At 35.5% G+C, this 17,100-nt stretch overlaps 2 protein-coding genes across 3 annotated transcripts in view; both read left to right on the top strand.

The window, feature by feature from the left end:
• Positions 1-4,654: 4,654 nt before the first annotated feature.
• Positions 4,655-10,748, top strand: LOC109208270 (OTU domain-containing protein DDB_G0284757-like). Its single transcript, XM_019371351.1, has 10 exons — positions 4,655-4,876; positions 5,150-5,349; positions 6,553-6,626; positions 6,970-7,024; positions 7,140-7,214; positions 7,577-7,650; positions 7,731-7,779; positions 8,858-8,942; positions 10,338-10,394; positions 10,503-10,748. The coding sequence occupies exons 2-10, from the start codon at positions 5,164-5,166 to the stop codon at positions 10,547-10,549; spliced, it is 702 nt and encodes a 233-aa protein (XP_019226896.1). The 5' UTR covers positions 4,655-4,876; positions 5,150-5,163; the 3' UTR covers positions 10,550-10,748.
• Positions 10,749-16,526: 5,778 nt separating this feature from the next.
• The window catches only part of LOC109208269, a 9,976-nt gene continuing 9,402 nt past the window's right edge, over positions 16,527-17,100 (top strand). The window contains exons 1-2 of one of the 2 annotated variants that reach the window (XM_019371350.1): positions 16,527-16,914; positions 17,042-17,079. In XM_019371350.1, the coding sequence (XP_019226895.1) occupies positions 16,854-16,914; positions 17,042-17,079 (99 nt within the window). In that variant the 5' untranslated portion in view covers positions 16,527-16,853. Of the gene's footprint in view, positions 16,915-17,041 lie in introns of both variants that reach the window. The other variant, XM_019371349.1, reaches the window with a different exon arrangement.

The following is a 17,100-nucleotide window of genomic DNA, read 5'->3' as shown; positions in this document are numbered from 1 at the left end:
TTTCCGGATTCATAATCCAATAATTAAAAATTATCTCAAGTCGGGAGAGTAGATAGCAATATCAATAAATCTCAAGGCAAGCAATACAAGCATGCGCAACTCATGTCGAGGTCGTACGGCCCGATCCAACATAAATGTAAAATGTGCATTGCCGAGGGTCGAACGGCACGAACCATGGATGCATCTATTTAATCTACCGAGGAGTTCGGCCCATTCCACAATAGATAAACACATTCAAACAATCAAATCAACAATTCATCAAGGAGCAATTATTAAGGAAAAAGCAAGTTTCTCATTTAAAAGTCATATAATGATATCTAGTCTTTTTAGAAATTCATTTACACGTTCGATATGTTTTAAGCATTCTAATATTTGTCAACAAGGTTGCATTTATTACACTTAAGCATGCTTTTGTGTCCTAGACTACCCGGACATAAGCATAATAGTAGCTACGCACGGACTCTCGTCACCTCGTGTGTACATAGCCCCCCACAAATAGGAGCACATAACCAATTAACTCACCTATGGGGACAATTCCCTCTTACAAGGTTAGAAAGGAGACTCACCTCGCTCCGAAGATCCATAACCGGCATTCCACGCCCTTCCGAGGACTCGAATCGATGCCGAATGCTCCAAAGCTAGCCAATAATTATGCAAATCCATTAATATATGCTCAATTACTCATTACAATCCAATTTATAACAATTCCTAACCCCGATCGAAATTTCACAAAAATGCCCTCGAAACCACGTGCCCGGATTCTGAAATTTTTTTCGAAGATAAAGTTTAGCCATAACCTCACGAACTCAAATATATAAGTTACTCTCAATTTCATATCCAAAATCATGGTCAAAATCCAAGAATATCAATTTTCTAGGTTTTCCCTCAAACCCCAAGTTTCTACCAATTTTCATGCTCAAATCCGAAGCAAAACCATGTATTTAGCGTCTAATGAGTGGGAACAACATACCTTGACATAGATGGAGAAAATCTCTCTTCCAAAAGCTCCAAAATCGCCAAGCCCGAAGTGAAAATGGGAGGAAATGAGCTTAAACTCGTTTTTTAAAGATGGCTCACTGCCTCCAGTCCTTTCGCATTTGCGCTTCTCCTTCCGCAGGTGCGGTCCCGCATCTGCGGCAAAATGATCGCATCTGCGGTCCCAGCCTAGCCGCCCATTTCCGCTTCTACGACTCGACCACCGCAGGTGCGATCCCGCTTCTATTGGCTACATGACCGCATCTGCGGTCCCTTAACTTCCAGTCCAAAACCGCGTCTGCGGCTCCGCACCTGCGGCACTAGTCTCGCAGGTGCGGTTATACCAGCAACCAGCAACTTTAGCCTTTTTCCAAAAATCCAATTCGATCCGTTAACCACCCGGAATCCATTCGAGACCCCCAGGACCCCAACCAATCGTACCAACCAGTCCCAAAATACATTACGGACTTGCTCGAGGCCTCAAATCATATCAAACAACGCTAAAACCACGAATCGGCCTCCAATCCAAGCTTTATGAACTTTAGAATTTCAAACTTCTACTTTCGATGTTTAAACCTATCAAATCACGTCCGATTGACTTCAAATTTTGCTCACAAGTCATATTCGACATTACGGACCTACTCCAACTTTCGGAATCGGATTCCGACCCCGATATCAAAAAGTCCACCTCCGGTCAAACCTCTCAAAAACCTTCAAATTTCTATCCTTAGCCAAATGGCTCCAAAATGCTCCACGGACATCCGAATTCACCTCCGATCACGCTCCCAACTCCAGAATCACCATACGGAGCTACTCCCAGACTCGGAATCCCAAACAGATATCAATAACACTGAAATGAACTTCAAACCAAACTTATGAAATTTCTTCCAAAATGCTCACTTCCACAATAGGCGCCAAAACGCTCCCGGGTCACCCAAAACCCGATCCGGGCATACGCCCAAGTCTGAAATCATCATACGAACCTGCTGGAACCTTCAGATCCCGATTCCGTGGTCGTTTACTCTGAAATCTAATCCTAGTCAATTCTCTCAACTTAAAGCTTTCGAAATGAGAATTTCCTCTCCAAGTCAACTCCAAACTTCCCGAAATTTAATTCCGACCACGCGTACAAGTCATAATGCCTGAATTAAAGTTGCCCATGGCCTCGAACTACTGAACGGCGCACTAGGGCTCAAAATGACCGGTCGGGTCGTTACAACTTCTTTTGGGGGTTTCAAGCAAATCGATTGGGTAAGTATACTTCACCTTGAATCTAACATATTCCATGATTTAATCTTCATTTTTATCTTTTAATTTGTGTTCTGGGTTGAGAAAAATGTTGGTTTTTGAAGAAAATTCCTAAAATGAAAAATCATGATTTGAGGGACCAAATGGTATCGGAATTTGATAAAATTTGTGTGGTTGAACTCATATTGGAATGGGTATTCGGATTTTGAAAAATTTGTCGGGTTCCGAGGTGCGGGACCGGCAGTTGACTTTTGGATCGATTTTTTAAATTTGTTAAAGATTGAGACTTTATGATCCGGAATAGTTTCTTATGTGTTTTATTTGTGCTTTGAAGTTAATTTGGTTGGATTTGAGCCGTTCGGAGGTCTTTTCACCAGAGAAGTGCATCTTAGAGTATCGTTTTGTCGTTTTTGAGGTAAGTATCTTGCCTAACCTTGTGTGGTGGACTTCCCCTTAGGAGTTGAGTCTTCTATGTTGTTTGTAGTCCGTGCGCGTGAGGTGACGGGTGCATGTTCGGACTTATTTGTAAAAAGTTGGCCTTTTAGTGATCTTAGGTCCCTATATGCACTGAGTATGAATTTGTTCTTGATATGACTGAGTTCCTAATTATTAGTTCACTTCTACCGGCTTAAATTAGAACTTCTTGCTTACGGATGTACTCTAGTTGCATACTTGACTCCTAATTGACTTAACTGAAGATTTTTATTCCTTTTACTGTCAATGCCATATCTTCATAACTGCTTATCTCTAATTGTAATTATCATCATCTCACCCTATAATTGTTTGGTCAAAATTGAGGTTCTGGTTATTTTCCCCACTGGTTGTCCTTAAGAGAAATTGTTGAATATCCTCATAACCGCTCAATCTTGAAGGAAGTTTAGATATCCTATACCTTAGTTGACTTTCCCTTACATAGAGTTATCGGAATTGTATTAGTTCTTGTTGTTGAACCGTGCATTTGGATACGACCGCTATATGTTATTTTCTTCCTTGTTGAATTGTTCTTATTATGCCTAGCATTCTTTATTGTGCTTATTCCTTGTGAACTAGTCTTGTTTTTCTTGCGATCGGGGTCTTGGAGTTGATGTATTTACCATGTCTTATACTATTGTTATTGTTATTGTTGTACTTGTTGTGCTGATGCACGAGGTTTCTGCCGTGCGATTGTGATTATTGTGATGCACGAGGTTTCTGCCGTGCGGTTGTTAATATGGGAATTTGCACGAGGTTTCTGTCGTGCCGTGTTTTCTATTGATATTGCACATGCGGCGAAACAAGGCAGGATATGTATATGTGGGTCGCGCATGTGGCGAAACAAGGTGGGAACATTACGATGCACGTATGGCGAAACAAGGTGGGTACTTATTATGTTATTATTGCACACGTGGCGAGACAAAGTGGGCTATGTCAGGGATTGATTGTGATGCTCTGTGATGGCCTGGGGGCATTCTTGTTGTTGACAATGTGTTATGGTACGTTTACCTGTAAGAGCTTTACCTCGTGAAAGTTGTGAGAAAAGCTTATGTGTTGTCCGTTCTTTTCCTTACGTTTTTAGTTGGTATGATCTATGTTAGAACACTTGCACAAGCATACACGTAGCTAAATACTACTTTTGGTTAGGAAGTTTTCCCCTGGTATTGTTAAGTATAGATGTACACCCGCGTTTGCTTGTCATATATGTGAGAGTGGTTCTAGTTAGTTAGTGAGTTGTCAGCATGATCATGAGGTGTGATGAGGGCACATCATGCCAAGTATTAGGGTTCAGGTATTGAGACCCCAGTACTTCAAAGAGTTGTTGGCTAAGACATGGTGTGAAAACTGTCGTGGTTTCTGAGTTATTACTTGCCTTTACTATATTGTGATTTGGGATGTGGGTTTGTGTTTCCGCTCGCTCTTTTATGTGATTATTATGGTGTTTCCGTTGTTACTTGCTGTATTCTTCCATATTATGATTGTTGTATCGTTAGCCTTACTTTGTAGCCTTTATGTATACATCATGTTCTGTTATCCCTATACTTATATTTGTACAATTTATTAGACTAGTAGGTATCTTGACTGTTCCTCGTCACTACTCTACCGAGGTTAGTCTTGATATTTACTGGGCACCGCTGTGGTGTGCTCGCTACTCTTCTGCACATTTTTTGTGCTGATCCAGTTATTGATCGTTAGTAGGGGAAATTGGGTCGTGACACACATTCTTGTCTATTTGCTTGTATCATATTATTACTTTGAGCTAAGTTTCTTAACAGAAATTACTTACAAAAGCTATTATGGGTAGGAAATATAATTAGTTTGATGGGTAGACAAGAGTAAATAGTTTTATTTTAGTGGTTAATTGTGTCATTGACCCTTTAAAATGTCATGATTTAGCAAACACGGGATGTTTGTTTATTTAACAATGAAATGATCAAGCAAAGCAAAAGTCAAGAGTTTTGACACAAAGAAGAAGCTTCTATTACTCGCCCGTACACGCTTCCTGTTTTCTGTAGGCGTTGTTTGTTTACCGAAACATTCAATCAATCTCTTTATAGATTTGCCTGTTGGGTTTGTAAGAGAATGACGTTTTATCTTACTCTTCATATTTTACAAGCTATTTACTTCCCTCAACCAACATTTCCCTTTTCCTTTCCCTTCCGCTATCTTCCATTCACAGGTATCTCTCTTTCTTTTCTTGAAATCAAACTCACACACACACACACACACTAGAAAACCGTTGTGTTTCCTTTGTCATTTTCCTCAATTTGGTTCTTCATTTTGGATCTTTTTGTTGGTTGTTTTGTAATTTTTTTATTTGGGTATTTTAATTTTGTGTATATATGCTGACAGTTATCTGATTCGATCCGTACAAGCTTTTGAAGGTTCTACTTGTTCTTCGTGGATGTTGTTTAATAGGATTTTTTTTTTCTCTTTTTTGCGTGTTGAGAAGTTGTTTGACGTAATATGAATGAATACTATGGAAATTCAAGAGCAAGCTCGAGTTCTACTACATCTAGTTTGAATAGTAGTTCACACGGTACTGAGGATGATCATACCATTGCAAGAATTTTAGCTGAAGAAGAAGAAAATGCTCTCAAGTATGGTGGCAACAAGCTTGGCAGGAGACTTTCTCATTTGGACTCAATCCCGGTATGATTTCATTTAATTGTCGTACTATAAGGCTTTTGTTTGTTATTTATTACTTAGTTGATAGTCTCTTTAAGTGGAGATCTTGTGGAAGAAAGAAAGTAACCTTACCCCTTTATCTAGGAAGGAATCTGGTATTAGTCTTTTTTTTTAATTTGATGGACTCACTATCTTGGCATGAGGAGGTTTATGTAGAGATTTGCTTGTAACTTGTAGTATCTGCTATGATAGATTAACTTAGGTATTCTATACTACCTCTCTCTTTCCCTTTAGCTGGCTAGAAGAGAGCTTGTTCTCTTCAACAAGCATACGGCTGCCAGAATGGTACTGATATTTTCCGTCTTTGTTTAGCTGACTCGCCCTTGGGTTATCCCCGCATCATTCCGACAGTTCACCATAAGAAGATCCTTAAAGGTTAATCCAGAAGTGATTTGCTTGTCCATTGGTACATATCACTTTACTCTGAAGGCTATTGAATTAGCTAAACCATGTACTTGGCGATTGCCCATGGATGTCCCTTGGGCCTATTTTTCATTGAATACAATAGCAGGAAGAGCTTCTGTTCCATCAATACAAGTTATTCCAGCAACATCCCTTGCTGTAACAGAACCAGGACCATCAACTCCAACTGTCCTTATAGATAGGCGAAAACCACCTCCTTGACACATTAAGCTACCAAAGCTTCTCTTAATGCCAAGTAGTAGAAAACCCCTTTTCCGAGCTGCTTTATCGAGTTAACGAGGTAACAAGAGGAACTTGGGCAATGACAGGCTGGTGCCAGCCTAAGGTGTAGGCTTGCTTTGCATAAGCTCGGGCAGGTAGTAACTAAATATAGATAGAAGAAAATCCTGGGCTTGACTAAGGATAGGAATCTACTCTATCTACTGATGCGGGAAAGGTTGTTGAGAAGGGGACATATGATCAACTTGTCCTCCTTTCTAACTGATCCATTGCCCGTCACATCTCCCTATCCATAGAGGATGAAGGTGAATGCTCAAGAAGTTCAGAAATCCGAGGAACTTTTGACTTTTTTATGAACAATTATCTAACTTCACATTTTTTGGGGAACCCTTTTAAATTAAATGAGTATAATGTGCACGCATGTATGTGTGTATCCAAAGGTTGCATATTTATATATTGCTTTGTGAGTTTTAACCCATGTTGTACTATCTCTACAATCTACTTACGGTCTTACTGTTCTTGCAGCACACTCCACGGGTAATTGGGGAGATACCTGACCCAAATGATGCCACACTAGACCACGGGAGGCTCTCAAGCAGGTTATCCATCACTGTACTGAGCATGCTATTGTTGTTTAGCTTGAGGTCATTGGTTGACTTATTTTGTGAATCCAGTTTATGGAACTTGATTGACATGATTTTTACTTCATATGTACCGATTAATTATAGTTTTTCAATTCTTTGTCCAAATTATTATTGTTTGTGCTCATAGATTATCTTTTTTCCATTTACAAATGTGTATTTTTTTTCTCCATTAGCGTCTTTCTTCATAGCTTAAGCCATGCTTTAATTGCATTTAGCACTTAAACGGCGATAATTTCTTGGTGCTTTTCTATGTTTTTCGTCTTTGACAACTCTGATCCTATGTTTAACTTTGATTCAGGTTAGCGACATATGGTCTTGCTGAAATGCAAATTGAAGGAGATGGGAATTGCCAGGTTGGTCTCTTCTGACTAGTCAACAAGCTCTCGCCGCACTTGAGATCCACTTGCTACTTATTCATTCACAGGTGGTTTAAACCTGCTTTATGACTGTCTACCTGGCTTATTGTAGTTTCGGGCCCTTTCGGATCAGTTGTATCATAATCCAGAGTATCATAAGCATGTAAGGAAGGAGGTTGTTAAACAGGTCTGTTTGCATTTTTTCAATATTTGCTTCTCATCTCTTGCCTTTGGTTGTGAAACAGGATGTGTGAAAAGTTAAGATTACATAATGATTATGTTTGAGGATTGTGCTCATCTTAGATTACCATATCCTGCAGCTTATATTCTTTTTTGTGAGTTTTAGTAAAACTAAAGTAACTTGTGCATAATAATAGAGTACTAAAAATAAAAATATCCCGGTGTTTGCTTGAGACTCATCAGCTCAACTGCTTAACCTAATTTCTGGATCTATTAAACATCAACACAATCCTATACTTGCTTGAGTTTGACACCTATGTCTAGTTTATGTCCTACACGTTTCTTATCCTAGTTGGCAATCCATTTCAGCTAAAGCACTTTAGAAAGTTATATGAAGGTTATGTGCCCATGAGATACAAAAGCTACTTGAGGAAAATGAAGAGGTAAGCTGTCTGGTCAATTTTCAGTGCTTCTTATAGCGGGAAATCTCAATACATTACCAACATATTCTTGCTCTAACCAGGTTGGGAGAGTGGGGAGATCATGTCACTCTACAAGCCGCTGCCGATAGAGTAAGTTGAAAGTTTCTCATTTGTCCTCAACTAGCTTTTGAGGCATATAAACGGTACACTTGTTAGTGTGTAAGACAGCATTTGAACACTACGAACAAGAAAAGCCAACAAATTATACTGTCAATAAAGGTGTATTGCCTGGATAGTGGAACTGATGCATTGCAAATTTAAGCTTTTTAAATGAGAAAAAAACAACGAAGCAACTTTGTTAATAGTATCTAACATTGCATAATACACATAATGGAATAGTTTCCTGTGAAAAAGTTGAAAAATTTTAGGAAGTGAATTTTTGAGTTGGTGTTGGTATATAATATGGTAGCATTAAGAGTTATGAGTATTAAGGCAATTCTGCTCGGCTTCCTGGTTTCACCATGGCTGAGCTGTTAACCTTTAGCCATTTGGCTTTTATGAAAATTCTTTTTCCTTAAGAGAAAACCCCTCAATGTATTAAAATGGTTCCTGATTAGAACTCTTTGACGGTGAAATTTAGAGCTTTATTCTTGCCCAAGGCTGTCGGAGAAAATAAACCAAGAACATTTCTAATAATCCTCTTACTTTCTTACAAACACCGGCATCTTCTTATTTTTTAGCCTGACTTTTTGTGCAGTATGCCTGTGTTGCATGTAGGTTACTGAAATTTAACTGTAGATATTAGAGCAGAAATGAGAAAAAGTTAAATTTGCCCTGTCACATCTTGTCAACCTACATTTACGCTTAGAAGGCATACAAATGTCTAAGACATCAAATACGAAGGCGAATTCAGGATTTAAGTTTGGTGGGTTCAGCTTTTAGGTTCTTACCACTAAATTTGCTACACTTTAGAAATTATGGGTTCAAACTTGAATATATTTGAAGTTCAACATAGCATCAGACATGAAAGCAACTTAAAAGCAGGAGATCTACTACCTAAAGAATTTCCGCAATATGACCATTCTCTTGCTCTTTTACCTTTGTGGAACCGCTTTAGATGTTTGTGTTGTTAATTACCCTTTCGCCCTTATGCTCTCTGCAGTTTTTTTATTGCTTTCCCGTATTGGGTGACTGATGGTACTTGTGTTTGCTTGTATTTTGTTTGCAGTTTGGGGTAAAAATATGTTTGGTCACGTCTTTCCGAGACAACGGCTACATTGATATTCTTCCCAAGGACATACAACCTTCTAGGGGTACATACATCTTTTTTTTTTTTTATATATCTAATGATCATGGCACAATCAATACTTCTGATTATTAATAATTCTTTAACTTCCTGCTTGAGTTTTTAAACTCAAAAAATAAAATAAATACTTGAAATTTACAAATAACTCTAAAATAATGATATTATGATATAAATTCCAGAATTAAAGTAGTACTTGCTGGTTTTGTTTGAGACACTAAACCAAAATTATTCTTCTGAACTTTGTAGCATGGTCCCACTTTGAACTCTCTAGCGTGCTCCCACTTTATTATAAGAATAAATATATATGAAACAAAAATGAAAAAAAAAAAAGGAAAACAAAAATGAATCGTTTGTTTATTTTGACAAATGGATGTGCTTTTCTCATTTAGGAGAAAGTATCATCGTGTTGCTTGGTACCACACAATAGATTTTGAGTGGAAGTATGTGGAAGTGAACTGGTACAAACTAATTTTTAAGTAGTAAAACTAAAACACCTTTAATTTGTAATGACATTGTTGCATCATTTAACGAGACTGATTCTAATGTAAAGTATCCTTCGCTGTCATTTGTGAACTGTGAATCATTTGTATGTTTACAGTTAGTGAAAGTAAGCTTTGTACAGAGTTTCCTGATGCACTTACTGAGCAGCATTAGTTGCTATCAGGGGAATTTATCTCCAGACTCTTGCTTCATGTGAAACACACAATTTAATGATACAAGCACTTATTAAGCGTTTTGTTTCAACCACTAAACTTGATCCTCTGCCAATAAAGTAACATCAGATTGTTGCTCCTGTTTTAATAGTTCTCTTTTGTTATGCTAAAATTGTTTTCCCAAGAAATTGAATATGCTGAACATGTTTAATAATTAAAAAAAAGGACAGTCCGGTGCACAAGGCATCCCGTGTTCATGCAGGATCCGAGGAAGGGCTGTATCCCAAGGAGTGTGATGTAAACAGCCTATCCTACTGCAAACATAGTTGCTGCTTTGACGGCTCGAACCTGTTACCTATAGGTCAGAAGGAAATGACTTTACCGTTGCTCCAAGGCATCCCGTGTTCGTGCAGGATCGAGGAAGGGGTGTGATGTAGACAACCTATCCTAATACAAACATTAGTGGCTGCTACCACGGCTCGAACCCGTGACCTATAGGTCACATGTACACAACTTTACCATTGTTCCAAGGCTCCTCTTTAACATGTTTGATGATGTTCTACTGATTATAATTTCATAAACAAACACATCCATGGTGATCTTAGGAATTGACTCTTATCTTAATAAGTAAATAAATTCCAAATCACTTGTTCGGAAATGTATTCGTGTGGTGCTGACGAACATTTCTTGTCGATATGTTTGTTCTCTTGAAGGTACAAAACTTTTGACTTATTATTCTTGATTTTCAGAATTGTGGCTGAGTTTCTGGAGCGAAGTTCACTACAATTCATTGTACGAAATTGGAGGTAGGTGTGTTATTGCTTTCACTGTTGCGCTGTAGTTCAGAATTTTGGGTCATTGCTATTCTTGAATACTGAAAGCATTTCCTTTACTTTGAACATAATGTGCCACAGAGGTTCCAGCTAGAGTGTGCAGAAAGAAGCATTGGCTTTTTTTCTAAGGCATTCACCACCAAAAATACTGCATACTGTATATATTAATACATCCTGAAGAAATGCTTTGTCCGGTCGCTACAGAGCATGGCATGCACATATAGCAAATCATATGTATACTATTTATTGCTCAGTTTGTAAAAAGAAGAAAAATATGATTCAATTTTACCCGGTTTCGGGATATATTAAGTATTCTTTTCGATCTTACCTTAAATTCTTTCACCGTTCATAGTATAATCCCATAAATGGGGTCTGGTAGAAAATGGAGAATGACGTTTCACGTTCATATATAACTTTAAAAATCTTTAATATGACAGTAGAAAATTTAGAGAACCTCTAGTGTTAAAGAACCCCAAATTATTGAATGAAGTGTATTCATATTTTCCTTCTTTAATTATATCTAATAACCACTAGTTAAATACTCTCGCGCTTCCTATTATGATATTGTATAATTTAAAAAGTTCAACTAGAATTGGGAATTTCCCCTTCAAATTTGGGAATCTTAGTAAATATCCCAAATAAGTTTCAACTTTTCAATTTCTAGCCAATTAATTATAAACTTACCAAATTTAACCAAACACATATAAAAGTTGAAAACCTAAATAAATAAGGTTCTTTCTCTCCAAGAATCACACGCAAAGATCTCCTTCCATATTTTTAAGCGTGATTAGCAACATCAGAGGTATAGCTAAAATTCATTGAAAACATACAGATGAGTCAATATACAAAATTTGAGGAAGATTGGATGTGATTTGGACTAATTTGGTATCAAAATTCGTAGTTAAAATCGAGTTCAAAAAATTCTTCAGCGACACATGTATCACGCATGTATCACACACACAGGTATACATGAATATACATGTGATACAAATTTGATACATATATGATACACAAATGATACATTTTTTTTCATGTTCATCTTCTACTTCGAATTTTCAATTCAAACCACCTCAAAACTTCAATAAATCATCCCAAAACTGGGATTCACGCTCGTTACGATGTATCCAGTCTATTCTAATAACATCCACTCAAAAGAAAGCAAAATTTTAACTTTTTTGGCTACAAATAGCTAATTGGCTAATATCGGTAATAGTTGGCTAATATTAGTAGTAATATTTTATGAATTGTGTTATGAAACAATAAAAGAAGAAGAAAAGTATTGCAGAGAAAAGTAGAGAGAGAGAATTCTTATTGATATTGGATGATTTACAATGGAATAAAACCCTCTATTTATAGGGAGATGGTGACTTAGCCACCAAGTAATAAACCCTAGAATCTCTCTAAATATAGACATTCACCATAAATAAAATTCTATTTATAACACTCCCCCTTGAATGTCTATTCAACAGATAATGTGCCTCGTTAAAACCTTAACTAAAATAAAACCCATTGGGAAAAAAATTCTAGAGAAGGAAAAAGAGTACACATATCTAATAATACGCCTTTTGGTTGCCTCGTGAAAAACCTTGCAAGGAAAACCCGTGGAACAAAACCTTGTAAGGGAAAAAGAGTACAACGCGTATTAACTCCCCCTCATGAGAGCATCACTTCACATCCTTAAGCATTTGCATTCCAATCTTGTGCACCATCTTCAAAAGATCTTTGGTAGAGATTTGATAAACAAATCAGTCATATTAACTTGAATGAATATATTGCACCTTGAAATCATCATTCTTGATAGAGATGAATTGTCTTCATATGATTTTGTTGGAATCGTCAATTCAATATCTTCACATAGAGGTGAAAACTCTTGCTATCATATTATCATGCATATAGTTATAGCAAGATACATTTGTGCACAAATTGCATTTAGGATATAGTACTTCATGACCATGAATTCTATATGCTTTAAGCAATTTAAATCCTTCAAGGATTTCGATATAAGTTAAGTCATATAAGCCATATAATAGACTTTAGATGCATATCAAGCTTTCATATCATGCTAGACAAATAAGATATCGAAAACTGATTGCACATACCATTGACTTTATACTTTCAAGTGTTTGAACTATATGTTCAAAACTACATGGCTTTCATATGAAACCAATTCTATTTGAATTGTTTCTTCAGACTTAAGATCCTCATATATATATTTAGCGCTATCATAGATGTCGTCGACAAACATTTTATATCGGTTTCAATATTTTTTCATAAAGACATAACATAGAGATCTCTTCATTCATATTTTCAAGTACCTGAATCTCTCTTGAGATTTTATGAAGTGTTATGTCATGTGATCTTCTAGATCACTTGCCTCCTTTATTATGATCATTTGCTCATCTTCTTTATCAAGAAGTTTATTTGAAACCGATTTGTCTATATGCTTTAAGCGTACTATAAACTTTGTCCTTCTAGGACTTATTCTAATAGGAGCATTTGCAATGAAAATATAGTTACTTTCTTTGGGTCAGCAAATGCGTCTGACATGCTTTGCAATAAATTGCACATGAATGATATTTTTATGAACCTCAAGTTCATATTATGTTATTCGAGGATCTAGATGTACAAATGATAATTCATTCCATGTAACGTTTTCTCAACTGTTAATCATGTCTCCCCCTCATGTTAGAAAAACTAACTTATTACCTCAACTTTGAGAATCCACCTTTGTGTTTTATGGTGTTAATCAAAATATACACCGCACATCAATAATAATAAGATGGAATTATTTGGTTCCTGACCCTGAACCACTTGTGAGGGGAGAAAATAATATACTTTCGTATATAACTTATATCAAACTGATATAAATAACTTTGTTCTCATAAGCAATNACCTCGACAAAACACCATGTTGACGGGTTATTAATAATCGCACATGTAACCATACTCATAGGTGCATCTTATGTGGTATATATGGCAGGTGAATGGGCCCATATTCACCTTTGATATTTTCAGTATTCATGGGATTCAATCCCAATTTTAGTTGATCAATTAATTAATGAGAACAAGCAATGTAAGAGAATTCGTAAAGAACTTTCTAGTTCTTTAATATTTACCCATGTCAATTCTCTTTTATTTTTGCACATCATACTTGAATTAACATGGCTAAACCAATTATGTCAACTGGATAAACTATCAATATTGATAAACTTCAGGTTTACACCATGATGTGTGCAATTATGAATAAACTCCAAGTTTATTATGATATGGATTTTTATATCAATAAATATCCACTTCATTGTGGTATTCTTTTGTTTATGTAGTACAAATTGGAGAATAAAGCGGATAGCTTTTCACATACATATTACCCCGCTACAAGTTGTAGTAATAGAAGATATTAAATCTTTCCTTTATTTATAGTCTCAATATAATCAACCGCTTTCGCGTATACTTTGAAAACTGAATAAGTTTCTTTGAGACTTACTACAACACAATACCTTATTGGTAATTAATTGTGTTTCTCCAAAATAGTATAATTGGCTCTTGTAGAGTTCTCAATTAATTTTGTAGTACCACATATTCATCAACACCTATATGGTAATATCTCTTTTAAAGAGAAAGTTATACCATTATGGTTATGGTCAAAATTATATGCAAGATCTGTTTATTGCATTACCATTGTCTTTTAACAATCACAATGCCAAAATATTTTGGCGTATAATAGGTACGTGACCAATGACCATTCATGCCATAATAATGACATTATTGTCTTATATCATCTCAAACCTCCTTTTAGAGGTGAGTGCGGTATATTCACTATCACTAGCACGTTCATATTCTTTGAAGAATGAATATGTATTCATAAACCAGATGTTGTCACATTCACATCATGAATGGACCATAATCATCTATATGTGCTTTACAAAATCTCATGTCAAATCGATGACAAATATTTTTCACAGAGTGAAAGATTATTTTGAGAATCCTTATTGTTCTCATTACCACAAATGATGACGATTATAATTTCGTCTATTGCCACGTCCATATCCATTGATACATTCATAGTGATAATTTTGTCTTCTTTCAGACTTATCACATACTGCTATTACATTCTCTTAAGGGAATGAGAATGGAGCAAATTCAATGGGACGGGTTTTCAATTCTTTGCCCACAATCATACATGAATTTGATCATGGCGAGGCATAGAAATTTTACCACTTCAGGTGGTTATAATTTCTTACGAACTCCATTAGAGTTATAATCAAATTTTGTTGTCTTTGCTTGTATTTAAAATCAAAGTATAGAATAAAAGAGAAAAATACGGTAAAATACTTACCTTAAATCCAGAATTTAATCATGAAGGAAGTTCATGAAATAATTGACAATCATTATGCTCAATCCCAAAGCTTCTACTCAATTGGTTAGAGTCTCGTGCTGATAACGTGTTATGAAACAATAAAAGAAGAAGAAGAGTATTGCAGAGAAAAGTAGAGAGAGAGAATTCTTATTGATATTGGATGATTTACAATGGAATAAAACCCTCTATTTATAGGGAGATGGTGACTTAGCCACCAAGTAATAAACCCTAGAATCTCTCTAAATATAGACATTCACCATAAATAAAATTCTATTTATAACAAATTAATCAATTTTTATAATGAACTAATTATAGGACATAATTGGTAGTTTTCCTTCAAACTTTTGTTTGCTGATGTGTTAAACGTCATTCTCCATTTCAACATTATTGAAGCATATTTTTATTCCACTCAAGTTGGATCAAATTTAGAATTTTTTGTAAAGCATATTCTTATTCCACTAATAGATTGTTGTTATTACATGCAAGTAGTGGTGATTGTAATTGTATTTAAGCTTTGTTTCTTCTCAATAATGAGCGCCCTCTAATTCGATCATGTATATAATAATCTATCTCAATAATTTTGTAAATACTTAGATAAAATACCTAATATTTAGTAAATTTGAATATATATATATATATATATATATATATATATATATATATATATATATATATATATATATATATATATATATATATATATCATCTAAACTAAAGTTCAAATAGCATATAAAACAAAGTTTCGTGGAATTGCTTACTATCTGTTTTCCCTCTAAGCATCTTATATTCGAATATATTAATCAGATTAATTTGGCTTAAGAGAGTATTCACTAAAAGAAATAAATCACTCTCTTCAAAGGTCTAACCCGATACCTTTCATTTGAAAGAATATAGATTCATGCTTTTTGGTGAAAATAGCACGGCCTAGCCAATTTTTGGACTGTTAATAGAAAAATAGCCAACGTTTATAAAGTTAATTGAAAAATAATCACTGTTTTGCTGAAACACAAAAAATTTCAGCATAATATGCTGGATTATGGAGCTCATGCGTATAAACTTCCAGCATATTATGTTGAAACTCCAGCACGGAAAATTCCAGCATGATATGCTGGATTATGGAGCTCCGCCATTTAAACTTCTTGTATATTATATTAGAACTCCAACAAATTACTGGAATCTCATATGTAAAAAATTCGAACCCCAGCATATTGTACTAGAATTTTTTCCCGGATTTTAAGGATATTTTTTCTTAGGAATATAATTTTACGCTAAATTTTGATTACTTTTAAAACTATGGTTATTTTTCAATTATCAGTTGTAAATCTGGCTATTCCTGATTTTTTCCCTGCGACTCCATCACATCATAGAAGGGCAATTCCGTGCACAAAATATCTCGCGTTCACGTAGGTTTAAGGAAGTACTATACCCCAAGAGATGTGATATAGACAGTCTATCTTAGTACAAGCATTAGTTGTTGCTTTCACGACTTAAACCTGAGACCATATGTCATATGAAAATAATTTTACTGTTGCTCCAAGGCGAAAAACTAATTTAACTTGTATTTTCAGTAAGTCAATAAATATAAAATATATGGCCTTTACGTATACTATTATCATTTAATTATATTTTTAATGTATAAAATTTTATTACTTCACTATAATAAATTAATTTAATTTAGGTACGAATAAGTATTTACTACGTCACAGCTCAAAAACAAACCTAAAATCCTTCATGGGGCTAGGTGTTCTTTTATATGTGATCTCAGCGTCCACTCTCGCTTTTTCGGGGGAGCAAAACAAAACAAAACAAAAATTTGATCCTCTCTCCCCTTTTTCTTCCTCTTCGATTCCTCGAAAAACCTACTACTCCATCTATTACTTCCACTCACAAACAACACACCTATAATAGTTAGATATACATATATTTACGCTATCTGCTCTTCTCTTCACTTATTGAAAACCCTATAAAAGCTCAGTTCTCTTTGTTGATTCGGTGGAGTTTCACATTTTTAATCGTTTTTTCTGTATGTGTGTATGTATGGTTCAATTTTTCAGTTTCAGCTTCTTGTTGTAATTAATGGAGAAATTCGATAGCAATGATTTCAGCAATTTGGCTAGCTCCTCCAGCTCAGTATCAGGTTGAATTGATTTTACTTTTATCTCTCCGAGCTTAATTTCGTGCGAGTTTACTTGTTAATTCTATAAGGGTTTTCTTTGTTTTTTTTTTTGGACTGATTATTGGTTTTCTTTTTCTATTTGATACAGAGGGTGCGCTGTTTGATGCATCACAGTATGCCTTTTTTGGGGAAGACGTTGAATTGAGG

Source organism: Nicotiana attenuata, unplaced genomic scaffold (assembly GCF_001879085.1).
Source record: "Nicotiana attenuata strain UT unplaced genomic scaffold, NIATTr2, whole genome shotgun sequence".
Taxonomy (NCBI): Eukaryota; Viridiplantae; Streptophyta; class Magnoliopsida; order Solanales; family Solanaceae; genus Nicotiana; species Nicotiana attenuata.
This window is presented reverse-complemented; position numbering and strand designations above follow the sequence as displayed.